Raw genomic sequence first — 24,438 nt, 5'->3', positions numbered from 1 at the left:
ATCCATTTCCGCTGATTCAGATAATTTCGTATCTCATAGTCCAAGTAACTCGTCGATCCGATTCCAATCATTAATCGAAAGTTATCACCAACAATCATCGAGAATCCGTGAATATTGAATGTAAAAAGATAAAAACGAATCCTAAGCCATAAGTCGAACTTACTGATAAAATTGAATGATTAGTTGGCGCGATGAACAAAAATATCCCCACACTTTAGAGATAAAGTAAGCGCGTGTTTGATCATTGTTCTTGGAGTGGTTCAATTTTCATCGCTGATCCGTACCAAAACCGATCCACTCGATCGCGTCGATCTCCGCAATGAGGTAACTGTCTGCATAGACACCGAGTGCGAGCGTTGCGTACGTAGACACACGGTTAAGCGACAAAAAGTTTCATTAAATCGCACGTCAATTTTATTCACCTTCCCGCGCAGCAATGCGTGACTTTTATCTCAGCCAGATCGGTGCGAGAATCTCGATCACCGACATATCTGTGTAACACACATGTCGAGATGTACGAGTCGTAACACCTGTAATTACAGGGGATTGAATGGAGTCGCAGTTGTTCACGCATAATGGATATGCTAATATTGTTCGCTCCTGATCGATTACCCCACTCACTCATATAATCATCGCGCCTAGTGCGCCGAATGCGCCGATCTTATCACCCAATATCCTAAATAAATCACAGAAGACAACGATTATGAAAGTGATCGGTAACAATCGCCGTATGCGACGCAATTCGTTATTCCGCAGCGTCAATTATTCCTCAATTCAAATTCGGCGAATTCTAATTACGTCAGACGAAATTTATTCCAACTGAAATCACGACGATTCAACCATCGAACGATACGCCTGAATCAGCAGGTGTGAAATGATGAAATCGATGTCTCGTTTGGCCGAAAAAAAAAAAAAAAAAAAAAAAAAAAAACGGCGTAGAAGACGATTTCAAATCGCACCGAACTACAAGTTGAAGGGTATCCTCAAGGATTCCGAGTCAACATCGTTTAGACGTCGCACTGTAATATTTCTCTCGGCGTTTATATGAATTATTATTGCGTGCACTATTGCGTGCTAATGTTTTCAATTATACGCTGTAATTAAATCGCAATCTATGGCGCGAGAATAAACTGTGAGCTATATTACTGACCTCCCATTAATGATATACCCAGGGAAAATATTGAATTGTATTCATCTCAACGATTGTCAAGAAGGAGGGAATAAAACAAAAGAAGAAAAAAAGAAAAACAATAACGTCAACTCTGATAATCGATGTAAAAATTCTATCTTTTGATTAATTCCTCCCAGCAAAAATGCGAGAATGATTGATGCGGCATATCGAAATAGAGAACAACAGTCCATCGTTAATCGTGTATATGATGAAAAAATGTGGTAAAGACCGACCGGCGATGGCGAGTCATCAATTTTCGCGTTGCCAAGCGCGGCACCGAGATAAGTTTCATCGGTTACTCCGCTCGTATTCTTCTGTTGCTTTGTATTCCTATTACCGATACAATTATTATACATACATATACAGCGGTGTCGCGTAAAGTGCTTTCCACATAGCTGATTGCAGCGGAATTCCAGGTGTAGCTTTGACTTCGATTACTTGGAATGAATTCCTTTTTCTGTACATCGTCGAATATTTTGCTGCGAGAGCGATTACACCGGATCGGATCGAGTGGACTGGTAATTTTCCGTGTCATGTACGTTCATTCCAAGTTTTCGTAACCACCACGATTGACGCGTGCTCCGCGAGTAATCCCACCACCGATCAAGAATTGACAATATCATTTTATACGCAAAGATAAATGCCAATAATTAAGTTTCTCTACCATCGAACCGACTTTTACACACGTATTTCTCATAATCTCGCCAACTCCAACTAGAAATAGGTATACACGTTAGAGCGATCAAACGGAATAGTACCAACCCATTTTTCAATCGCACTAGTAGAGAAAAAAGTTCGCAGTAAGTGTATAATCTGTACGGAATATGTCTAACGCTTATTATTAGTGGTTAATGATAGGGATGAGTTGTCATTGACAAAGTGAAAGCGCGGGTGTAAACTAAGGTCGAATCTGTCCTAGCAGTTCCCTTCGTAGTAAAAACGCCAAAGGTTTCGATGTTTTTTAATATTCCACTCGTCTGAAACTCGAAACTCGACTAGCTGTGCTACCGCTGAAGAGGTCGGTTGGCTAGAGATCCGAAAAACAACTTGTAACTGACAAGACCGCGTAGAAGTGTACGTCCGAAGATTCGCCAAAAATATCAAATAAAATACGTCTCACTCGTCAAAAATATTTCAAGTATTGTACTTTGGGTCTACGTGTCCTCGAAGCCAATTCACGGAATATTTCTACCGCAGGTGCGTTTTGCTGTGAACAATCTCTTGTAAATGATCATTCAAAATTTTATCGAAATCGTCACACGTGAAAAGAGAAGAAAAAAAAATCGTTGTTTTTTTTTTACATGCATTTAACGAAGCTTGCAGACTATATTCTTGCATTCGAATTTTACTTCGACGTTCTTCCCGGTTTGTGGCGTTCACGATCAGAGACGATGATTATATTTTATATTCTTCCGGACGCTTCCAGAATTTATCTCCTTTTTCTATTACAGTAAATCGCCAGGCGGAATTTCGTCGCACGTAATTTCGTTTATTTGAAGTAGTGTTCAAATAAATCATCATGCATAAGTGGAAAAGTTGTCCCCAAGTATTTGCCGCTACATCTGGTAAGATTATTTCACGTATACAGCCGCGTACCTGCCTCTATGTACGTGTACATTATCTGGACAAGTGGGGTACACTTATTTTTCGAATTTTAAATTTGGTCGCATCATCGCGAATCGTCCGCAACTCGAAATACGTGTACAACCTAACGTCTTATCGGACTGAAAAAACTTTATCTCTTCGCAGTCATCTTTCGACAGGGGTCTGGGTCGCGATACTTTCCTCCAAAAATAAAATCTATATGCATTCGAGTAGAACAAATTCGCTAAAATTTATCGCCGATCGATAATATATTTTTGTCTTCGCTTCACGGTAGCGTCGCTGATTCTGGTAGCCACCGGATTTCACATGGCTTGGCCGACTCCTTCGCTGGTGCAACTTTTTGCCGATGATTCGGAAATCACGCTGACAACCGGTCAAGGTTCTTGGATCGCGAGCATGTCCCTGGTTGGTAGCGTGTTCGGATCTCTCGCTGGTTTTTTTCTCATAGATAGCTGGGGGAGAAAAAATACCTTGCTACTGATGGCTGGTCCTCTATTTGTTTCTTGCGTTCTCATAGCTCTCGCTAAGAGTTACCGCTGGTTATATTTGGCAAGGTTTGGTATGGCTTTTATATCTGCGATTCCCAGTTCCGTAACTGCGTTCAATTTTTATCATCTGCATCTCTCTCCACATGTATTCGTAGATTTACCGCCGGTTTTGGCAACGGCGGCGTAATATCGAGCATCGCCATTTACACGAGCGAAATCGCCGAAGACAGAACAAGGGGAGGTTTGGGAATATTGGTGACCTTGATGATAAACATCGGTTTCTTTATACCGCTCACCGTCGGCCCGTGGGTGGACATGAAAGTACTCGCGTCAATCGGCGCTGTTATTCCGATCGTCAGCGCGGTACTTTTCGTATGGGTTCCCGAATCTCCTTATTACTACGTCATGAAACGGAATAGCTACCTCGCCGAAAAAAGTCTGGTGCGGCTCAGGGGAACACCGAACGTTCACGAGGAATTGAAAAAAATCGAGCACACCGTGGACAGGAATAAAAAAAACGAGGGGACTGCGTTGGACCTGTTCACAGTAGCGAGCAACAGAAGGGTTGGCATTATAAATCGCAATTTACCTTTCGACTAATTACGACGATCCGATGAATTTTCACCGTTCTTCGTTGTTCGTCTTCAGGCACTCGGGGTGATGATAGGACTACTGACGAGTCAGCAGTTCAGCGGTTTCGTAGCGATATTCGCTTACTCTATCGTGATATTCAATCGAATCGACTCTGCGATCACTACCGATGTCTTTGCCATAATACTGGCGGTCGTGAAGCTCGTGACAACGATTATTGTCGTATTCTTGGCGGACAAAGTTGGAAGAAGGCCGTTGCTTTTGACCTCAATGTTTTTATGCACAATTTTTCTAATCGGTAAGCGCACTGGAATGCGATAAATAACCGACAAATGATTTCAAATAAATAACTCTCATCATTTCTGTCGATTTGGAAAACAGGTGGGGCGATCTACTTTCATCTGGAATCGCTGAAGATCGACGTCTCTCCGTATTCATGGATCGCCCTCGTGGCCATGATTGGATACATGGCCAGTTTCATGTCGGGAATCGGTACACTTCCGATGTTCATGGCATCGGAAATATTCCCTTGCGAGGTCAAGGCGTTCGCTTTGACAGGGGGTGCCATATACGTGGCGGTAATTGGTGTCGTTGTTACAAAATTATACCAAATCGTATCGGACGCATTCGGAATCGAAGTGGTATTCTACGGTTTTGCCGCTTGTAGCGCTATTTCGATAGTTTTTATATACCTCGTAGTTCCCGAGACGAAGAATCGTTCGTTTTTAGAAATTCAAGAAGAATTCGAGAGCCCCCGTAAACCTCGGTGATACTGAAATTTCATCGACTCCATCGAATCACCATTGACGCCATAAAAATCAACCTCGTATCTCAATGACTCGAACGATTCGTTCACGTACCAGAAATCATATATATATATATTATTTATCTTGATCGAGTTGATCTGTGAACTTGATCTCAGCAGATTTAACGCAATTTCCGTTTTAAGGACACAATGTACATACCTTTGTAATAATCATTATAATAGTTGTTAGTGTTTGTCTAGAATTGATTTACAATTCTCTATAATTAGCAAATGAACGCCTGTCTTCTCATTATTCATCGAGAGCAGTAGGTGCATTGAATACAACTATGCTAATTTTTTCCGGAATAATTATTCAGATTAAAAGATTTCAAGATCTTGGGGGGATCGGTGTATAACAGATCACTTATCTGTTATTCTAATATAGTCTTTAATTGATCTCCCGGAGAAACTCATGCTTCCAAGTGTGACTACGGTATATAAACATAAAATGTGAAAATTCTCCAGCTAAAAACACCATAAGTTTTCATTGTTAATTTACTATTTTTTAATCGTTCGATTTAAACCTTCGTATCAACCGCCATGGATTATCGTAGAATTACGATGACAAAATTCAGAGTTAAAGGACAAATTTTCGCAGTCATAGCTGGTGAGCGTATTATAATCAATTTTTCATTCGACAATAATAAATTGTTCATCGTTAACAGCCTTTCAGCGACTTACCGATCACTAATTCTTTCCAGCATCGGTGAATTTGGTGTCAACTGGCTACCATTTCGGTTGGTTGTCTCCTTCGTTGGCGAAATTGCAGGCTAAAGATTCCGACTTTCCGGTAACTTCGAGTCAAATTTCTTGGATCGCAAGTTTCCACTTGATCGGTAGCATATTCGGATCGATCGGCGCTCTATCTCTCATAGAAAAATTCGGCAGGAGGACGATACTCCTCTGGACATCGGTTCCCCATATTTTGTCCTGCCTGATTATCGCTTCGGCTAACAACTACTGGTCTCTTTACATAGCAAGGTAGTGGCTGTAATCCAATAATCTCAATCGGCATAATTGCCGGTCAGCGTTTCACTCAATTATGTGAACTCCTTGAATTTAGGTTTATAGCCGGTATCGCGATAGGGGTAGTTTTTTCGGCAGCCCCGATGTACATCGGCGAAGTGACCGAGGACAGATTACGGGGAGGTTTAAGTTCTCTGATGTCGGTGATGATGAACTTCGGTTTTCTCATACCTTACTCGATCGGCCCGTGGACGAGCAGACCGATATTGGCGGGGGTCGGTGCCGTGATTCCAGTTTTCTACGTTCTCATATTTTTCTGGGTTCCCGAATCTCCCTATTATCACGCTATGAAAAACAGGGAGTACATGATTAAAAAAAGTCTCATGTGGCTCAGAGGAACATCTGACGTGGACGACGAAGTCAGAACGATTTGTAATTCCGTGGCAGAGGCATCCGGCAGGACGGGAACTACCAAGGACCTATTCGCGAAGAAGGGAAATCGAAAGGTATGACAATCGATCAGAAATCAATACCCCGATGATGTGATTTTGAACAAAATGCCGTTACCTGGTCGTCGTGTCGTCAGGCTTTCATCATCGTGAACGGTTTGCTGACCTGTCAACAATTTTCGGGAATAACAGCGTTCCTCGCCTACTCAACGATCATCTTCAACGAAGCCGAAACTAAGATAACATCTAGTTTCGCTGTAATCATAACTGGGATCATATTGTTCGTGATCGCGATTCTGGTGATATTTTTGGCCGACAAAGCTGGGAGAAGACCGCTACTTTTGGGTTCTACATCGCTTTGCGCGGTCTTTTTATCGGGTAAGCTTGTTCCATAGATTTCTGTAAAGATACTCTTGGGTGTGTTCAACGGCTAGTTTTTCTTTTTTCTCATTCCAACGCAGGAGTAGGAGCGTATTTTCACCTGCGGGAAAACGGTCACGACGTTTCAAGAATATCGTGGATTGCTGTAGCATCGACCGTTGGCTACTTGATTTGTTTTTCATCGGGCATAGGAACCTTACCGCTCGGAATGTCGACGGAAATGTTCGCCTGCGAGATAAAATCCATAGCGTTCACTTATTCCACGATTTACCTCAGTCTGCTCGGCGTTTTAGTTACGAAGCTCTACCAAATGGTTACCGACGCCTACGGTATTCACGTGGCTTTTTACATTTTTTCAGGATGCTCCGTGTTGTCGACGGTATTCGTATATTTCGTCGTACCGGAAACGAAACGACGATCTTTAAAAGATATTCAAACCGAACTGCGGGGAAAAATCGCGGATAATGTGACGGAAACGATGATGCCGTTATCCGAAACTGCGACGATTTAATTACGATTAATATTAATGACTAAACCTTCTGCAAATTATTCCAAGACTGATGTCTAAAAATGACTTCGATCAAAGCGTAATTGTCAGACAGTTAGTAATTTTAGTAGAACCATGTTTATAATTTGACAAAAGTATTAAAAAGAAGAAAATAAAATATCGTTATTCTAGGTACTTATTTTTTTGTTAATAAAGCATCAACTTGTTGTTAGCGATTTGTTTTTTTCCCATTCCTACGGCAGTAACATCTAATGTTAGAAGTAGCCTTGAAATCTGTTCACTAATTTCACTTGGTGTTTTTCGACCAACTCCGAATAATTCCGGGTACTCGTCGAGCGCACCGAAAAAAAAATTCAACGCGCTAATTTTTCGTAATTGACCGTGCGATTCGAAAATTCGACTGACCTTGAATAAAGGTGCCTCCAATTTCACGAGTAATTATCAACAATACGAGATTATGGATATTGACGTTGCCGCGACGTCGACGCGTTTCGCACCTACATTCGTCCGACAATGAATTAGCATAAGCGTGTATTTTTGTTTAATTAAAAACTTATTCGACGACAAAAACGTGCGGACTCTATGCAGTCTAGGTATGCGCGTACATTGAGAAAAAATTTCTCGACGAACGGCTGAATATTCTTCGATTTCTCCATGCATTTCGTCGTTTCAGATATCCGATCAATACGACGAAAAATTCGGACTTGAACTCATCGTATCTGCAGATCAAGTGTACCTCCGCCACGAAGAATAATATATCAGCCTTATCGATAGAATATAATCAAGTGACGCGTTATTCGTTAATTCATTGTGAGTGTACATCGCTGTCATGATTGATGATTTTTGAGCGTGTTTGATTGGCAAAAAAAAGTTTTTAGAAGAATAGCAAAAAAAATCTGAAATCAAGTCTATTATCACATTGAATCGGTGTTCAACAAGTGGTGATCTGCGACGTCGAAAGGCCGTATACTTTCCGTTGTCGGTAAAACTTTTATTCTTCGGTATATCCTATTGGTAGTCGCGCTGCTTCGGGCAGTCATCAGTTTTCGGCACACATATCCACACATTTAGCGTCGGAGAGAACATTCAAAGTTCTGGGCCACCGGGTAAGTTAACCGTTTGAAAAATTCACTTCTTCGTCGAGTCCGTTAGAACGATTCAGTAACCGTAATTCGATAAACTAGTTACTACATGAGAAAGACGACGAAGACATCGGTGGCGGTGAATTTTACAAAATTTTATAAATAACATTCCTCATCTCACCTCCTCGGTAATTCATCACCGTGATGATAACGCTGTGATACTAGAGTCTCTGCCGAATTCGAAGTGATATTCATGCTGAAGAAATTAATCAAAAATTACGATTAATCTGTGACAAGTTACCTGTACAGGCAAAAATTTTGCCGATTTTCGCGTAGGGTGTATAAAAGAAAAAAAAAAAAAAAAGAATCAACGCAGGTGAACGGTCAGTGACCACAGAATTATATACGTCATTACAGCCGCACTACACGTCGCAATTACATAGATTATAATAATTGTCGATATTGGTCCTTGTGCTTGTTTCACATATTGATAATATTATTCACTTGTAAATGTTATCTGCGAACGTTTTTAAATTTTTGCCAATTCAACCTTGCACCCGTTGGTTTGTGAACATTGTGACGACAAATTGGTACGATTAAATGTGTACAATATTTGACGCTATGGAACAGCTCTGGTGCTGGGTATTCCGAAAGCGGTGAAAGCAGTGATGTATTAGCGCTCTTTTTTTCAAGTGTATATTTTTTTGTATTCTTTTTTTATCCTATACGAACTTTCTTCGACAATTCAATCGCACGTTGCAGATGACATGTAGATTTTCTCTAGGCCCACCATACGCGTAGTGAAATTCGACGTAACGTATCGATGGTAATAACACGTAGAAGCGACCGGTATAAATGAATGTACCGTACCAATAAAATAGACGAATCGTAACGAGGCTGTAAATAAATAAATATAACGCTAACTTGTCGGAATGTTGTCCGTGAAAACACGAATCATAACCGAAATAACGTGTCACGAGAGAACGACATCGGTGCATAATTTTATGCTGTGCTGCAGGAACAATAAAGTTGATACTTGTATTTCATAATCGAGGAATGATTACTTCCGTTCGATATTACGACGACGGCGAACGTAGGGCAAGTGAAAGTTAACGTTGTAAAGTTAAACTCGCGAAGAGTGGTAGCGCGATCAGTTCGATTATATTTGTGAAGTCTCATTGTTAGCTCGAGGGATTCCAGGAGGTTTGTCACTCGAAAATCCATCGTAAATTCCAGATCGATCGACGTCCGTATTGATTCCGATCGGCGCGAGCGAAGTAAAAAGAGAAATCGTCAATTTCGGAACCAGGAAAAAATTGTACCTCGATAACGGCTCTTACGTAAGAAGAATGCAACATGTCCAGGACGAAGATAGCTCCCCAAATATTCGCTGCCATTTCCGGTAATTCCATCGAATTATTAACGTGCTTTCGTCACCGTCTCTAACGCCCTTTTTCATCACCGACAGGATCGTTGCTGATCGCAGGAATAGGCTATCACATCGGTTGGACGTCACCGGCTCTGCCAAAAATTTTGATCGATACTTCGATTCCGGTAAATTCGAATCAAGCTGCCATGATCGTCAGTATGTTGACTCTCGGAGGTGCGATCGGACCGATCAGCGTATGCTTCACCGTTGACAAATTCGGAAGAAGAGCGACGATGTTGATGCTGGCAATTCCATTTTTAGCGTCATCCGTTATGACCGCGGTTCCCCAGAATTACTGGTGGTACTACGTCGCAAGGTGGGTCCTTATACTCCTCATTCTTTTCGCGATATACCGAATAACGTTCGATTTCTTTAGACTTTTGTCCGGCTTCGGCGTGGGAGCCTCGTTCACGGTGGTCCCCATGTATCTGGGCGAGATTGCGGAGGACAGGATCCGCGGTGGTATCGGTATACTGTTCGGAGTGATGTTCAATTTCGGAGTCCTCGTACCCCTCTGTACGGGGCCCTGGGTGAGCCTGCCGATATTGGCGAGTATAGGTGCGCTGATTCCGATCATTTTTATAATGACGTTCGTCTGGGTGCCGGAAACGCCTTACTATTACCTCATGAAAAACAAACCCGACAAGGCCCGAAAAAGTCTTGTATGGCTCAGGGGAACGACCGACGTCGATGACGAATTTAAAAAGGTCACGAAAAATGTGGAATTAGATCTGAAAAACGCGGGTACGTTGAGGGAGCTCTTCACCGACAGGGCCAATCGAAGGGTTCGTATCAAAGTCAGAAATCCCGATCCAATATAGTTGTAGGTATCTAACGTGGAGCGTTTTTTTTTTTCCTTCAAATTTTAGGCAATGCTCATCATGATCGGGCTGTTTACCGCACAGCAGATTACCGGCACTCTGGTTATCCAGAGCTACACGACCATAATTTTTGAAACCGTTGCCAGTAGCATCAGCGCGAATGTTTCAGTAATAATAATCGGAGTTGTTCAATTAGTGGCTACAATTTTAGTCTCTTTTATCGCTGACAAGAAAGGCAGACGAACTTTGCTAATTTGGTCGATGCTCCTGAGCAGTATATCCTTGCTAGGTGGGAAATCGTCGATTATTAGTTACGGAGATCAATGAAATTATCGTTATTCATGATTTTCAATTGCGTCGCACAGGTGAAGCGGCGTACTTCCATCTCCAAGCGATCGGGTCGGACGTATCGGGGATTTCGTGGCTTCCGGTAACTGCGATTGTTGGATACGTTACGAGCTTCACCTTGGGCGTCGGCACTTTACCATCGGCGATAATATCCGAGATATTCGCATGCAACATCAAGGCCTACGCTTCGACCATCAGCAACGTCTATTTGTCCTTTGCCGCGGGATTTATTTCATTCGTTTATCCGAATATCGTACAAGCATGGGGTGTACACGTGGCGTTTTATTTCTTCGCCACTGGCACCGTAGTCTTCATGATTTTAATTTACATATTTTTACCGGAAACCAAGGGCAAGTCATTCCACGAGATTCAGATAATGCTCCAAGGAATATCTGAGTCTAGAGAAAAATTGCATCCCATTAGAAAATCCAACTATGGATCGAGTCGATCATCGATATATTCTATAGCAACGAACGATGTACCTGTGTACGGTACAATAACGATGAAATAATTAAGTTCAGGGATTGGTCCGTCCGAGATATAATGTAATCGAAAAATTCTCATCGGTTCAAAATGGAAATGACAATAAATGATTTTAGAAAAAATTCACTTAAGATTAACGCAATGATTTTGAATACCTGTCGCACTAAAAACCGAGGGAAGCTGCGTCTCGGCGATTTCCGGAAAATAATAACGAGGAATTCTCTGACATTTTTTTTGCAGAATTTAAATTGTTTTCATCTACTGTACAAGCTTATATCGGTACGCCGATGTTTACAATTTGTCAGATTTGGAAAAATTTAATCGACCTTGAGTTGGGACGCATCTGATTTTGCTTAGTAATCACCGACGACGAGAGGATGCATTATAGCTATTGTTATCGCAACATCGTCATTTCACATCTTCGACGGTCTAATCGACATACGTTTATTTTAGCAAATTATAAACTTGTTTATCGGTCGAGTTATGCAAAAAGCTAATCTCTAGCACGTATTCCCCCTTTTTTTTTTTTCATATTCAAAGACACGTAATTTAAATCATTGGACAGAGCCTGGGGAACATATGCATTCCGCACTCTTCCCATCGATTTCGCACTCCGTGTATCTACCCGATGGGAATGAATACCAGTTGTTTTTTTTTTTTATACGTTTAAAATTTCTAGAATTTTAATGAACTGCATGCAAATCAAATTTCTATGATGACGAATTACTGATCAACCCGATGACATTGATGCCGCTCACACGTGATTCAATGTGAAAAATGAAGGAATGTATTGAATTAAATATTTAACAACAGACTGGTATAACGAGTGGTGATTTTTCTTGCAACTGCAACAAAAAGGTTCGAGTACAAAAGCTGGTGGCTTCGCAAGATAGCTACAATTTATCTCGGTTAGTATCTCGTTCGCGGACGCGCAGCTTTCCCCAGAGGTTTGAAAATTTCGAATGTCCCGTTTATTCGACTGTATCGTCAAAGATAAATTCATCCACTTTCCTCGATGTGATCAGACGATAGCGGTCGATGGAATTGAATTACTTTTTCGTGAAATTGGGGACAAACTTTTTATCTACGTTGGAAATATTTTTCTGATACGGAAGTGATGATAAATTGAAAACCAAACACCGGCGGAGTTTATTTCTTCAATGACTAATAGTGAGTGAGAAGTAGTTGGCAAGGTTTTGTTCGCAATTATGGTAAATCTGTTAAGTGACGTACACGTTAACGATTAAAGCCAATTTTCGCACCCGAGATAAATTCTATTGTAAGCGAAAAAGCGAGCATAACCACGCGAGTTGCGATAGGGCAATAAATAACTATTATCCTCCTGTTGAAAAAACAGACCATAACTATTAAGAGGTGTGCAAGTCCAGCTTGGTGAAAAAAAAAATAATTCACCCGAGACTGATAAACTTCGTTCTTGCGTTTCATAATCGACGAATAATCACTTCCGTTGGATGTTACCTGCACCGACGCAACGAACGCATAGCGTCAAGTGACAGTAATCGTAAAGTTGAAGGCGCGAATAGTTGCAGTTGATCGGTTCGATGTCGGTGAATTAGGTCTTAGGACTCCCAAGGGACTTAACAAAAAAAAGCGCTTCCTTCAGCAGAATGCAATATGTCGAAAAAGAAGATTGCTCCACAAATTATCGCTGCCGTCTCTGGTAATGAGATCAAATTATTAAAATCATCTCGTTTCGGTCTGTCATACCCCTTTCGTTATCCTCAGGCACTTTATTACTCACGGAAGTTGGCTATCACCTCGCATGGGTATCACCAGCGTTACCGATGATATTGAAAGACATTTCCATTCCGGTGACATCGAATCAAGGTGCCATAATCGTCAGTATATTGACTCTCGGAGGTGCTATTGGACCGCTTATAGTCGCTGTGACCGTTGATAAATGGGGAAGAAAAGCTTCGATGTTGTTACTGTCGATTCCGTTTCTGTTGTCCTGCGTCTTGATAGCGATACCTCAGAATTACTGGTGGTATTACATCGGAAGGTAGGTCCCTGTACTCATTTCTTTAACGGGATGACGAAAAATATAAAATATCCCGATACCTTTCAGACTTTCCAGCGGGTTTGGGGTCGGAGCTTCGTACACCATAGTCCCAATATATTTGGGTGAGATTGCGGAAGATAGGACACGCGGTGGTCTCGGTATTTTGTTCATGGTCATGTCCAACTTCGGAGTCCTTGTTCCTTACTGCGTAGGGCCTTGGGTGAGTCTGAGGGTTTTGGCGGGTCTGGGTGCCTTAATCCCGATCCTTTTCATCCTAACGTTTGTCTGGATGCCAGAGACACCTTATTATTACTTGATGAAAAATAAGCCCAACGAGGCCAGAGAGAGTCTCATCTGGCTCAGGGGTACCACGGAAGTGGACGACGAGGCGAAAGAGATTCAGAGGAGTGTAGAGTTTGATCTGAAGAACGCGGGAACGCTGACGGAGCTGTTCACCGACAGGGCGAATCGAAGGGTCCGTATATTAGAGTTGAAATTCCGACCCCAACACTGAGGGATTTTTTTTTTTTATTTCAAATTATAGGCGTTGTTCATCATGATTGGGGTGTTCACCGGGCAGCAGATTACCGGCAGCATGGCCATCCAGAGCTATACGACAATGATCTTCGACGCTGCAGCCAGCGGCTTCAGCCCAAATATTTCAGTGATCGTCATCGGAGTCGTGCAATTCGTTGCTACGATTTTGGTTTCTTTTGTAGCTGACAGGATGGGCAGAAGGACGATTCTACTTTGGTCCATGTTTTTTGGCAGTATATCCTTGCTGGGTGAGAATTATCTTGTATTTCAAAGATCGACATATTTCAGGCATCGTGTTTCGTACGGTATCGTTATTCTTGAGATACGTGCTCGCAGGCGAAGCAGTGTACTTCCATCTGCAAGCGATGGGATCTGACGTTTCCGGAATTTCATGGCTTCCGATAACCGCGCTAATGGGATACGTTACCAGCTATACAATCGGTATCGGCACTTTAACCACTGCAATAATCTCAGAGATATTTTCGTGCAATATCAAGGCTTACGCTTCGACCATTACCAACGTATATCTATCCCTGGCTGCGGGGTTCATTTCGATAATTTATCCGTTCATTGCGGATACTTGGGGTATTTACACTGCGTTTTATTTTTTTGCTTTCGGCACCGTATTCTTCATGGTTTTCATTTACTTTTATCTACCTGAAACCAAGGGTAAATCATTTCGCGAAATTCAGATGATGCTTCGGGGGATATCCGAATCTAAAGAGAAACTGCACCCCAATGAAAAATCAAAAGATAGCACAAGTCAATCGTCGTTATATTCAGTAGCAATAATCGAAGTACCTGAGTACGCGCAATAGTGGTGAAGTGATAGGCCGAGAACATTTGTCTCTCGAAATATGATATAATTCAAGAACGCTGTACAAGATAAAAGTATAAAAATGAACCACGCATGCGATTTTCTTGTACTCGATATCCTTTTGCTTTTGCGACTATGGGGATTCTGTCCAATGGGCATTCGAAATGGACACTCGTTTGGTGGATTTGGTATTTCGACCCTAAAATACGATCGCAAAATTAATGGATCAATAAGAAATGGTACTCGATGCACTAATATTGTATCGTTTTTACTGACTGATGTGCTAGGGCCGATGATACTAATGGGGGAATCGTTCTTGAACGAAGTTCGACGTCTGTCGTGAACGCGGAGCTACCGATAATGGCGCAACAAAAAATGTAATGAAAATTTGAAGATTGTGTTCAGCCCAAAATAATATACGGAGTATTGTCTTACTTTTCTCCCTTCCGTAGGCGTACTTCTTCCGGAAGTTAAAGATCGATTGGAGACGTTACTGCGATATGGATATCCGAAAAATAAAACTGTGATTTCATTATTACTATGATAACTAGATTACATCTAGTCCAACACACGACAGACCTGATCGAGGTTCCTCGGTCTCGCATTTTAGTCGTATCGATGTCGAGTGATTTCAGTAGTCTCGAACGAAAGATTTTTTCCTCTTCGTCATCAGGCGATGAAGAGTCTTCGTTTTGTACGCTGACCATTCTGTTGCGGATCGAGAATCGTCTTGTCGTTGAACGCTGCAATTCGAAATCCGTTGGTTTCGCCAGTTAGAGAAATTCTGATGTCGCTGGGCATTTCAACATACGGAAAGTTCCTGCGACGAATAAATATTCGAGCGCGTACTTTGCCGTCTTCGTTCTCTAGCTGCAGAATTAGCGATGGAGACGCGACGAACTCTTTGCGGTGAAGTTCGTTTCGGGCATGAAGCTGAATCTGCAAAGCTATGAGTCGTTCAGAACTTATTACAGGGTGTATGTAGAAAAATCGGCTCAAAATTCCAATAACTCATTCCATCCGAATGTTCAGCGCTGTTCGTTCTTCGCTCTTCGCTCTTCGGGTCCAAGGACTGTTGCGTCTCAGGGCCCGCGGGCTTCGTAGTACCCTTGTTAAGCTGAGGAATCGCAGCTTTTCTGAACTGCAAAAGATTGTCCAATGAGAAAAAGATCCATCATACTCCGAGAAACATGCTACCAGGGGAGCCTCGCCATTCTTCAGGTCTTTTGCACTTTCGTTATCAGTTGCATCGCTTTTCGATAAAAACGAAGAAAAGTTATGCTTCCGGGGTTGTCGCCCGCTCTTCCATTTACCGACTCTCTCCGGATCATCTTTAAGCTCTCCTTTGATTACGGATGGCACTGTTATGTGGCTCTCATCGCGAGCATGGTCGCCTGTACGTGCGTAATATTTTTTGAGCATTTTGTCGTTCTAAGGAGAAATTCATGGTAATTTGTACGCCAACTGACTAAAGGAGCTTGCCGGGGTCGTAGAAACCCGAGATATGCTGACAATTCTGCTAGCAGGGATGCTGGTCTTTCGGATCGGATCGGAGCGATACTCGTCTCTGTCCGTAGTGGCCCAAATTGCGCGTTGCACCATCCAATGCCGGCTTCTATCGTCCCAATACTCAGGAGTTCGACCGTAAATTAGACGTTCTTCGCGGCACATGGGCCAACCGCAATTCGGTGACGGAAAACAACCCACGGTGGGGTCGTTCTATATTTATTATTTGATTGATTAGCAATGTTTTTATAGGGATAAATATGTGGCAACGAACTTTCGGCGATTCACTCAGCCCTCTGCTAATTCTGCCAATATCACGTTGCGTGTTCATTAGAATTTGTATCTGCGATGTTAGGGAAGCTGCGTACTTCATATACGCTAAGCAGCATTCAGCGGTCATGAGTCTTGGGAATTGATGCATCAGCATGGTCACCATATTCGTCATAAAATTCTGTAGTTCAAGGTCTGATGTTGAATGTCCGTTGCTACTTTATACGGTAGTTTCGAAATACAAACATCCAGATCTTTTTGGTTCAAGTTCATATCCTTGTGCACCATCGCCACGTATCCCAATAAATGATTACGCTGTTGGGATTTGTGGGAATAGTCAACGAAGAGAGCGGCAAGGGTGCTGCAGGTCAAACAAAATTTGGTCCGCATTGCCGGAACGTCTGCCTGGAACTCGTGTGGCTTATTTTCTTGGAAGTACTTAAAGTATTCCGGATGATTTTGAAATAGCCTACAATTTGTAGTCTCTTCAATTGATGGACTTATAACAAGGATGACAATATTATGGGTTGCATAATTTACAAGCTATAAAACTGAGTTCCGTAGTGGGCGAGGTCTGTTTCTACAGTTTTCCAAATCTCGTTCATAGCGCGAATCTCGGTTTGCCGTAAGCAGTAAACTTTCTGATTCCTCGCTCCTTTAGTTTCCCGATTCCCCATTTTTTTGCCAAGAACGTTACTGGAGTATATCGCTTATTAGAGAAACAGAGCATCAATGTTTTTTTCGAATTCATTGTACCCGAAATTTAACCTCATAAGTTGATGAATCGGCCCGCTAGTCATTTTCTGCAAGACAGTTGCAGCTTAGAAAAAACAAACGTCGCCAATACAATACATCTCATGCTTAATTGCATGTAACATTCGACGAATGGTCTAAACCATCATTTCTCAACAACATATTAAATATACTTTCAATTTACAAATATTTTAGTTAATTGGTAGAATTTTTACAAAATCATCAACTATACACAATTTGTGAGAGGTGAGTGAAGTCCATTATTGAAAAATCAGTAGAATTGGGCGGGGTTTAGGAGGAGACTTTTGTTAAGGTGTCTGCATATTGAAATTCTGGGCTGTTCTCATACTCGCACATGTCTAATGCAATAATGCAACTTTCATGGACTACACGCTTACTATCTCCAAGGTATTTGTTCAATGCTTTCATACAGTCTGGAGTAGCAATGGAGCCCAAAGCTTCGGCACACTCGTGCCGCACCATTTCATTCTCATCCGGATCTTCCAATGATGCACAGAGGTGAGGGATGGAAATTTCTTCCTGTAGCTGTCCCAATACAAATGCTATTTCATGTCTGAATAAGGCACTGCCAGCCTTGAGTCCTGTAATCATGATAAGAAAAAAAAAAGAAAGATTGTAATTAAATCACAAAGATTTTGAAGTTATAACCAATTATTTTTTTTTATTCATGTTGCTCACCTTCACCTAATGCGAGCACGCTTTCATCAGTTTTCAAGTTTCGCAGAGAAAACATTGCCCGATATCTGTCAAACAGCGAGGCTTGTTCATCTAATAATAGTTCTTTCAGTTTATTGATGTCGCTAGTAAGAGCTGGTGGAGCAGGATCGACGGATGCATAAGGATTAGTGGAAAGATCTTGCGACGAGTTCTTTGGGTCGGAAAGCCATTTCAAACGACTCAAAGCTAACTGGCAGGTCTCCGCGACTTCAATGACTGGATCTCGACTGTATTCTTCAAGGATCGGTATGACTGAAGTATCACCAATTGCTCCAAGTGCCTCACCTGTTGGTTATTGAGATGAAAAAATTCAATAACTTTTACGAAAAAGCTGCACTTGTGATTCAGAGATGATGATTTCGAAATAATTTTCTAGTTTCACAGATGCAATAATTACTTGTGAATCGTACCTGCTTCATGCCGAACCATCGGTTCTTGGGATGTGTCTCTGAGCACCTTCTCTAAGACAGGTAAAGCACGTATGTCTTGCATTTGTCCGAGGCAGTAAGCTAATTCATGTTTCAATAGAGCCGATGAGTCTTTAAAACAGTTATTTATCTGATCGATTGCCGCATAACCTCCAATATTCTTCAGCGTGAACAGAGCACGGAATCTTTCCTTCAACGGCCTTGTATCGTCATTTAGAACTCGGCCGATTCTTACAATTTTATTTTCTTCGATATTCACCATTTCTTCAAAAATAATTTCGCGAATTTCGCTATCCACAATCTGTCAAATGTAATCACACGTTCAACTCACTACACCCACTTTGCACTGACTACAGACCATGGGGACTACTTTTAACTCTCTCACGCAAGCGTAGAAGCAGGTGAAAATTAAAGGACTCTGTTCAATGAATCGGGTCCCATAACCTCATGTCCATAATAAACTTAATACACAACTCAGAGTCGGAAGCCGCGCAATGGCACGTAGTAGATTGGTAAAAATTGGCACAATTCATTCGAGGTATATAATTGAGCATTATAAACTATTTAATTACCAATTGAATAAATTTTCTTCATGAGATAGTGGGGATTTAAATATATTATTGATTGTAATAGAGACGTGAGGTTATGTCACGTAAGCCCAATAATATAGCTTTAAAATCGAAAAATAATTCTCCAGTCTTACCTCATCAACGCATTTTTAGAACGACTGGTCTTCTCAGAGCTGGGGGTATGAGAGAAGAAGACAAGCCATTGTGGTTAGATATTTATGAAGCCTTCCCACCTAAAGATGAACCACGATATGATCGTCCAGGATCGCAAGTTCCAATTAGAGATATTTTCTATGAAGAAGATAAAATACGAGCGTAATTCAATTCATTAATTTCAGAGCTAATTAGTTTGCTCACAGAGATTTTTACAAATCTCTATCAGTTATCGTATTTGGACGTTTTTATTTCTTGTAGAAAATATCATCAACAACATCGTCAATTACCAGCTGTACGTCTAACAAGCACCAGAGAAAAGACTCAAACGCAAAGATTCATCAGGGTGTATCAAGAGTTGAAGAAGGTAAAATTTAGATTTTGATTGCAATGGCATCACAACCAAAAAAGGCTTTGGTAGTATTTTGTCCTATTATATGAGTGGTAGGGTATGATTTTATATTCTATGTCTTGTTTGATTCTATTAGGAGGGCCTTGAAGAATCAGAACTGTGGTCAAAAGCTGTTCAACAGATGAATGATGGGTCAGGACAAATAGAAAATCGATCAACTCCTCAAGAGAATCCTGAAGCTCAGAAAATAAACCTTACTCAAATTTTTGCAGAATGATGTAGGTAACTAAGATGGAAAAATAATAAAATTAGTTCACTAGAATAATCATCATTATTTTTTTCAATTATTTCTGTTCACCATGTCTATACTATTGTTATCTTGTCCTAGTAAATCGGTAATTACAAGTGATAAATGGCAAGCATAGAATAAAGCACAATATCTTAACCTATTCAGTACAAAGAATTAATAGTTTCGACAGCTAATGACGAAATTGCAAGAGGTACCCCTTTTATAAATGCGATAATTCTAACTATTGAAGACGAAATTTCTATCTATTCACGATCTAAATTGCTTGAAAAAGATCACCGCAGACATGAGTATGTATGTCTAATGGCGTTGGAATGTTTGTTACTGACTGTTCCGTGTGCCATCCGAGATTAGTGCTAACTGGAAAATCAAACTAAGTGTTATAAAATGTTTTCATTAATAACATTGGCCACAATGTGTCCCATTTCTTTCTCGCTTTCTAAGACAAACGAATGCAGATAGCTTTCTTTGCATAGTACAGCATTTAATTTTGGGTGTCTAGCTTTGATTTCCTCATAGTATTTAACGGGAGTCCAACCATCCCTGGAGCCATAATACAACCATAGCTTGTCATAATTTTGCGATATCACTTCATGATCTAGTTCTGTAACGACAGCCATCTCCTCTTTTGCTAAAGAAAAGACACGTCTTAGAACTGCTGGCCTTATAAGCTGTAAAACGGAAGTCCTACATTTCCGTGGAATCCCATTGAAGAAACCAAATATTTCGATCAACAGGATCTGAATAATCAATGGGAGAAGTGTGAATATCCAAGAAAGAAAAACTAGTACAGAGATCAGTGGTGTGACCTGTAATGGATACAAAAAATTTGCATAAGAAAAGCTAGAAATCAAATTTACAAGACCAATGCTAGATGGTACTTACAAATCGAGTAAAAAATTTCCCATTTGGACTTTCCGCCATACGCTCCACAGTTGGGAATAATAAGTAACACTTAGCTATCCGGTTTCTAATAGACTCGTCTTTGAGTAGATTCAAAACCATCCAGCTGCCAATCGAATGAGCGACAAGATGAATTTGAGCATCTTTAGGCACATATTTCTTTATAAAATCGGTCTGAAATAGTCGATGATTTCAATTACAAAAATGAACCACGGGATTCAGAAGACTCGCTTTCTACCTTATGCTTCAGCTGTCCTTCTAAGTTGTAAAGATGTCGGTTATGCTCATACTTGGGTAAAGTTCTCAGGCTGTTTTTGCTTGGCTCAACATGCCCTGAGTGGCCAACTACCCATACAGGGGTTTCCATTGGTAGTTTTGAGTGTAAAGCTTTGATAAATCCATTATAAAAACTCGGTAGTCCAGGGTTACCCGGAATCACAACCACTACATCTTTACGACCATCTGCAGCTAAGCCTGCTTCAACCCAACGACCTTCCGAAGTGACATGTGTCGGAACACCATTAAGTTCCAAGAATGCTTCTTGCATTTTCTGACGTATTTAAACAAATAACTTTGTACAAACCGCGACTATTATCGGTCAAAGTGCAGGGATGTATACAGTTTAATGTGTAATTCAATTTCTAAATGAAATATCGTCGTACGCGTCTTTATACGGTATTTTGCATACTTACTGCTTAGCAAATGCGAAACACGACGAGGGTTCAATGAAACTAATATAGTGAACGCTTGAAAAGTTGGCAAGTATGATAATTAACAGTAAAACTTTCTTAACGCCGAGTGGACTGACCGCTCAAAGCAACGGCTAGCAACAGCATGAGTGAATATGCACGATCAGCTGATTCACGTAGTCAAGTCTGCGTCTGTCATCAATCAGGTTATGTCCTTGGAGAGAAATGTCAGACGGTTTTCGTGAAAATAAGAATGACATTGGTTATGACCCACGTTCATGGATTATCATTTTTCTGACTTCCACTTATGTTATTTACATAAATAATATCAATCGAATGGTACATATTCTTATAATGATAAATAAATTTAACTCCACTATTTGTATCCGCCGAAATAGCTCAGTTGGGAGAGCGTTAGACTGAAGATCTAAATGTCCCCGGTTCAATCCCGGGTTTCGGCAGAGTGACAATTTTTTAATTTCCCAGAATATTTGTAATTCGATTGCACGTGAATTGTTTTATTTCATTCTTATCATCTTTAATTATATTTATCAAATAAATCTCAGTTTTTTCACTGTTACCTCACTTCAACGATTACGAACCACATTGTACTTATAACATTATTATTTCAGTATATATACGACACAATAATATTATAATTTGTACATAACAAACCAAACCAATTGCGTGTAATATTATTACACCCTATACATACCCACGTGTGTTATAAAAAGTATTCGGCAAAGTATGCAGCTATATCTATATGAATATACGAGTTGGATATAATATTATCGCAGGTGAATTACGAGTGTCAATTAATTATCTATATTGGATTCTAGGAATACTATGCGGTTACACGACGACGTGACGTAAGCGTAGATTTTTTTAAGCTTCGCATTTGTGAAAATAACGACCATACTCGTGCTTACGGGCAAGTCCACGAATTATACAGGTGAACAATAAGGTCCCAAAATTTTACTTCCTTGCATGGAGATTTTCACAAGTTATGTGAATATGATGACCCGTTCAAAAATCGTCAGCAAATAAAGGATTCATCGGAAGAAAGGATCAACAAACAAATCATTGGTTTTTCGAGTCCAAATCCAAAATATGTCAATTATGATAAAAAAACGCCCTCGATCCGAACTCAATCGTTCATGTTGCAGCATCAAATGCAGGAGGCTTGACCGGAAGTGATGTTTTCGATACAAGAAAAAAGGTTGCCGTGGTGGAGCTAGCGGTTATATATCACCTATTTTCAGAAAACTTGAGCCGTGTATTGCAATCTGCATCCGAATTGGTGAAGATCGAATTTTACCAAAGTATATGAAGAAAGATCGTGTGCAATTTGTTCCAAATAAAAAATTTTCTAGCGGAGGTGCGCCATTTTGGTACCTATCCGCCGATACGATTCTAGAATAAAGCTCGTTTACATTGCTTGAGCGTGGTGGTAAAAGTATGTATATTATAACATTGGCCATAGAAGATTTTGGTATAGTTGCGTGTTTATAATGATTATACAGCGACGCGCCCGTAAGTTGTCAGTAAATCTGCGGTGTCTGATGACGATCAGATTGTTAGAATGAACCCGCCCATGGACGAACCATCATGGGCGGAGCATATATAAAGTCAGCCACCGTTCACGATCATTCGACTGGTTTTCTCGCTGAGCGAGTGGCGGTGGTAAACTGGTATCCACCACTCTTTTACAGCTCTGCAGGCTCCAGAAATGCAGCTATACATTTCGCTTCCCAAGACCGTAAGAAATTAATCAAACAAAGCGGAGAAATAAAAAAGACAAAAACGGAAAAGAAAGGAAAAAATTTTCGAAAGGGAATACAAGCAAAGCAGAAACAAAAAGAGTGATTAAAATGAAAGAAGAACATTCGGAAAAAAGAAAAAACGACGTCGTAGCCAACAACGCGGAACGACAGGGAGCGCCATGACGCACGCATATTACATGTAGTCCGCGTTTTCGTACTCGCTGTACTGAATGAATTTTCTGCAACCGGATATTGCGTGATTCGTACAAAGTTTTTATAAGATCGAGAACGATTCTGCAAGATTGCATTTATATAATTATTATCTTTTTGTATGCGCCATCTAACTGGCCGACGATCTCGAAAGGTGCACTGCAGCGTGATCGTGAGATGGTATGTACGCGCGGGGGTTGTTTTCTATATTCATTAATTTTGTACACATCAAAATTAATTAACGGCTCACGATGTCAACTTGCACAGTGATATACATATTTCGGTACGTATATCGTACGAACAAACTGCATCTGAGCATTTCTAGATTTGCTGCGGATGATATGCTATAATCCTGCAATTTCAGCCCATAAGAATGGCAGAATACCGTACGAGAAATTTATTTCTGCAATAATTTTCACTTACTTTAATATCCGTACAACAATGTACGACCGTAAGTGATGACAATCGGGGATTTTTGAGCAATTAAAATAGAATTTTTCGGGCACCCCGCGGTGCGTTTCATCCCCCATGCAGGTTCGAGCGCCATGCGTGATGCGGCGCGCCATTTTGAAATTCACCGCCGGATTATACATGCTATATACATGTGTATATATACTAGAGAGACGGGCAGGTGTTCCTCCTTCATTTTTGAAGCACCATATATTATTATATACACGTACGAATTATTTTACACGTATAACTATATCGAACGATGAGGGATTGAATTATGGAGACAAGAATTTGATAAACTGCATGCGATTCAAATATGTTATCTCCATTAAATTTAAAGGCACAATTTCTGGGATCCCTGCAGGGCTATCGATCGATTTAAAATCTGATCAATTCTAATGACGTGTTGATGAAAAAATGCAAAAAATACAATTTCCATATACCTATGCGATCTAATTCTGCTGCATAATTTTGAGTGCAGTAGCATAAAAAAATATTCGAATCGTCGGATACATTTTATCGCTGTATGTACACACATGTATGTACATCGTGTGCATATAGATGGAAAGTATATATCTATCGATGCGATATCGGAATGATCTAAAACCGGAAACGCATGAAAAATATATATCGTAAACCTCAAAGAGCGTGAGTGTGCTATGTAAATATATATAGTATATATCTATACTCATGTGGATACGTATGTAGATGGTGTCCGGGAGTTTGGGCGTTCCCAAAAAGGTAACCGCCCCATGGGCGTGACCAAAATCGAAGTAAATAAGGTGTGGTGGGGGTGGTACTTGCAAGCTCATCAACCTGCAGTCACAAGCTAGCCGTCGGGAA

At 40.8% G+C, this 24,438-nt stretch overlaps 7 protein-coding genes, 1 long non-coding RNA gene and 1 other non-coding gene across 9 annotated transcripts in view; 6 read left to right on the top strand and 3 right to left on the bottom strand.

Annotated features, from left to right (window-relative positions):
* LOC125500270 overlaps positions 1-4,064 on the bottom strand; it is a 40,496-nt gene extending 36,432 nt beyond the window's left edge. Inside the window, exon 1 of the long non-coding RNA XR_007277551.1 lies at positions 3,854-4,064. This is a non-coding gene — a long non-coding RNA (uncharacterized LOC125500270). The remainder of the gene's footprint in view (positions 1-3,853) is intronic.
* LOC105693877 (facilitated trehalose transporter Tret1-2 homolog) lies at positions 1,714-3,678 on the top strand. Its single transcript, XM_048652544.1, has 4 exons — positions 1,714-2,368; positions 2,623-2,736; positions 3,051-3,335; positions 3,420-3,678. Exons 2-4 carry the CDS (start codon positions 2,691-2,693, stop codon positions 3,449-3,451), a joined length of 363 nt encoding a protein of 120 aa, XP_048508501.1. The 5' UTR covers positions 1,714-2,368; positions 2,623-2,690; the 3' UTR covers positions 3,452-3,678.
* Positions 4,065-4,627: 563 nt separating the features above from the next.
* On the top strand, positions 4,628-7,138 carry LOC105693909 (facilitated trehalose transporter Tret1-like). The gene is made up of 5 exons (XM_012414155.4): positions 4,628-5,267; positions 5,362-5,641; positions 5,724-6,132; positions 6,213-6,453; positions 6,537-7,138. Exons 1-5 carry the CDS (start codon positions 5,201-5,203, stop codon positions 6,965-6,967), a joined length of 1,428 nt encoding a protein of 475 aa, XP_012269578.2. The 5' UTR covers positions 4,628-5,200; the 3' UTR covers positions 6,968-7,138.
* A 180-nt stretch (positions 7,139-7,318) lies between these two features.
* Positions 7,319-11,253, top strand: LOC112694838 (facilitated trehalose transporter Tret1-like). The gene is made up of 6 exons (XM_025746200.2): positions 7,319-8,070; positions 9,283-9,448; positions 9,515-9,791; positions 9,852-10,260; positions 10,345-10,585; positions 10,662-11,253. Exons 2-6 carry the CDS (start codon positions 9,403-9,405, stop codon positions 11,153-11,155), a joined length of 1,467 nt encoding a protein of 488 aa, XP_025601985.2. The 5' UTR covers positions 7,319-8,070; positions 9,283-9,402; the 3' UTR covers positions 11,156-11,253.
* Positions 11,254-11,979: 726 nt separating this feature from the next.
* On the top strand, positions 11,980-14,591 carry LOC105693913 (facilitated trehalose transporter Tret1-like). The gene is made up of 5 exons (XM_012414165.3): positions 11,980-12,808; positions 12,874-13,150; positions 13,217-13,625; positions 13,695-13,935; positions 14,024-14,591. The coding sequence occupies exons 1-5, from the start codon at positions 12,763-12,765 to the stop codon at positions 14,503-14,505; spliced, it is 1,455 nt and encodes a 484-aa protein (XP_012269588.2). The 5' UTR covers positions 11,980-12,762; the 3' UTR covers positions 14,506-14,591.
* A 2,590-nt stretch (positions 14,592-17,181) lies between these two features.
* LOC105693915 (deoxyhypusine hydroxylase) lies at positions 17,182-19,042 on the bottom strand. Its single transcript, XM_012414168.3, has 4 exons — positions 18,903-19,042; positions 18,182-18,500; positions 17,733-18,056; positions 17,182-17,635 (listed from the first exon to the last, which is right to left on the bottom strand). Exons 2-4 carry the CDS (start codon positions 18,459-18,461, stop codon positions 17,325-17,327), a joined length of 915 nt encoding a protein of 304 aa, XP_012269591.2. The 5' UTR covers positions 18,462-18,500; positions 18,903-19,042; the 3' UTR covers positions 17,182-17,324.
* On the top strand, positions 18,582-19,598 carry LOC105693916 (28S ribosomal protein S23, mitochondrial). The gene is made up of 4 exons (XM_012414169.2): positions 18,582-18,737; positions 18,922-19,083; positions 19,183-19,288; positions 19,410-19,598. Exons 1-4 carry the CDS (start codon positions 18,694-18,696, stop codon positions 19,548-19,550), a joined length of 453 nt encoding a protein of 150 aa, XP_012269592.2. The 5' UTR covers positions 18,582-18,693; the 3' UTR covers positions 19,551-19,598.
* LOC105693914 (lipid droplet-associated hydrolase) lies at positions 19,586-24,430 on the bottom strand. Its single transcript, XM_012414166.3, has 4 exons — positions 21,176-24,430; positions 20,722-21,033; positions 20,466-20,657; positions 19,586-20,389 (listed from the first exon to the last, which is right to left on the bottom strand). Exons 2-4 carry the CDS (start codon positions 21,028-21,030, stop codon positions 19,961-19,963), a joined length of 930 nt encoding a protein of 309 aa, XP_012269589.2. The 5' UTR covers positions 21,031-21,033; positions 21,176-24,430; the 3' UTR covers positions 19,586-19,960.
* Positions 21,561-21,633, top strand: Trnaf-gaa. The gene has a single exon. It is a non-coding gene; the product is annotated as a tRNA-Phe (tRNA).
* Positions 24,431-24,438: the final 8 nt, after the last annotated feature.

The sequence above is a fragment of the Athalia rosae genome, chromosome 3, assembly GCF_917208135.1.
Source record: "Athalia rosae chromosome 3, iyAthRosa1.1, whole genome shotgun sequence".
Lineage (NCBI taxonomy): Eukaryota > Metazoa > Arthropoda > Insecta > Hymenoptera > Athaliidae > Athalia > Athalia rosae.
The sequence above is the reverse complement of the archived record's forward strand: the minus strand, read 5'-3'. Positions and strand labels throughout refer to the sequence as shown.

Excerpts from the sequence above, each read along its gene's own strand:
- LOC105693877 (XM_048652544.1), top strand. The coding sequence starts at position 2,691 with ATGCATAAGTGGAAAAGTTGTCCCCAAGTATTTGCCGCTACATCTG. Across the intron at positions 2,737-3,050 it reads AGTATTTGCCGCTACATCTG|CGTCGCTGATTCTGGTAGCC; the intron begins GTAAGATTATTT and ends GCTTCACGGTAG. Across the intron at positions 3,336-3,419 it reads GTTATATTTGGCAAGGTTTG|ATTTACCGCCGGTTTTGGCA; the intron begins GTATGGCTTTTA and ends ATGTATTCGTAG.
- LOC105693913 (XM_012414165.3), top strand. The coding sequence starts at position 12,763 with ATGTCGAAAAAGAAGATTGCTCCACAAATTATCGCTGCCGTCTCTG. Across the intron at positions 12,809-12,873 it reads AATTATCGCTGCCGTCTCTG|GCACTTTATTACTCACGGAA; the intron begins GTAATGAGATCA and ends CGTTATCCTCAG. Across the intron at positions 13,936-14,023 it reads TGGCAGTATATCCTTGCTGG|GCGAAGCAGTGTACTTCCAT; the intron begins GTGAGAATTATC and ends ACGTGCTCGCAG.
- LOC105693914 (XM_012414166.3), bottom strand. The coding sequence starts at position 21,030 with ATGCAAGAAGCATTCTTGGAACTTAATGGTGTTCCGACACATGTCACT. Across the intron at positions 20,658-20,721 it reads AAGGACAGCTGAAGCATAAG|ACCGATTTTATAAAGAAATA; the intron begins GTAGAAAGCGAG and ends CGACTATTTCAG. Across the intron at positions 20,390-20,465 it reads GGAAATTTTTTACTCGATTT|GTCACACCACTGATCTCTGT; the intron begins GTAAGTACCATC and ends TATCCATTACAG.
- LOC112694838 (XM_025746200.2), top strand. The coding sequence starts at position 9,403 with ATGTCCAGGACGAAGATAGCTCCCCAAATATTCGCTGCCATTTCCG. Across the intron at positions 9,449-9,514 it reads AATATTCGCTGCCATTTCCG|GATCGTTGCTGATCGCAGGA; the intron begins GTAATTCCATCG and ends CATCACCGACAG. Across the intron at positions 9,792-9,851 it reads TGGTGGTACTACGTCGCAAG|ACTTTTGTCCGGCTTCGGCG; the intron begins GTGGGTCCTTAT and ends CGATTTCTTTAG.
- LOC105693909 (XM_012414155.4), top strand. The coding sequence starts at position 5,201 with ATGGATTATCGTAGAATTACGATGACAAAATTCAGAGTTAAAGGACAA. Across the intron at positions 5,268-5,361 it reads AATTTTCGCAGTCATAGCTG|CATCGGTGAATTTGGTGTCA; the intron begins GTGAGCGTATTA and ends AATTCTTTCCAG. Across the intron at positions 6,454-6,536 it reads TTGCGCGGTCTTTTTATCGG|GAGTAGGAGCGTATTTTCAC; the intron begins GTAAGCTTGTTC and ends ATTCCAACGCAG.
- LOC105693916 (XM_012414169.2), top strand. The coding sequence starts at position 18,694 with ATGGCACGTAGTAGATTGGTAAAAATTGGCACAATTCATTCGAG. Across the intron at positions 19,084-19,182 it reads GAAGAAGATAAAATACGAGC|AAAATATCATCAACAACATC; the intron begins GTAATTCAATTC and ends TATTTCTTGTAG. Across the intron at positions 19,289-19,409 it reads TGTATCAAGAGTTGAAGAAG|GAGGGCCTTGAAGAATCAGA; the intron begins GTAAAATTTAGA and ends TGATTCTATTAG.
- LOC105693915 (XM_012414168.3), bottom strand. The coding sequence starts at position 18,461 with ATGGTGAATATCGAAGAAAATAAAATTGTAAGAATCGGCCGAGTTCTA. Across the intron at positions 18,057-18,181 it reads GATGGTTCGGCATGAAGCAG|GTGAGGCACTTGGAGCAATT; the intron begins GTACGATTCACA and ends AATAACCAACAG. Across the intron at positions 17,636-17,732 it reads CGTGCTCGCATTAGGTGAAG|GACTCAAGGCTGGCAGTGCC; the intron begins GTGAGCAACATG and ends TCATGATTACAG.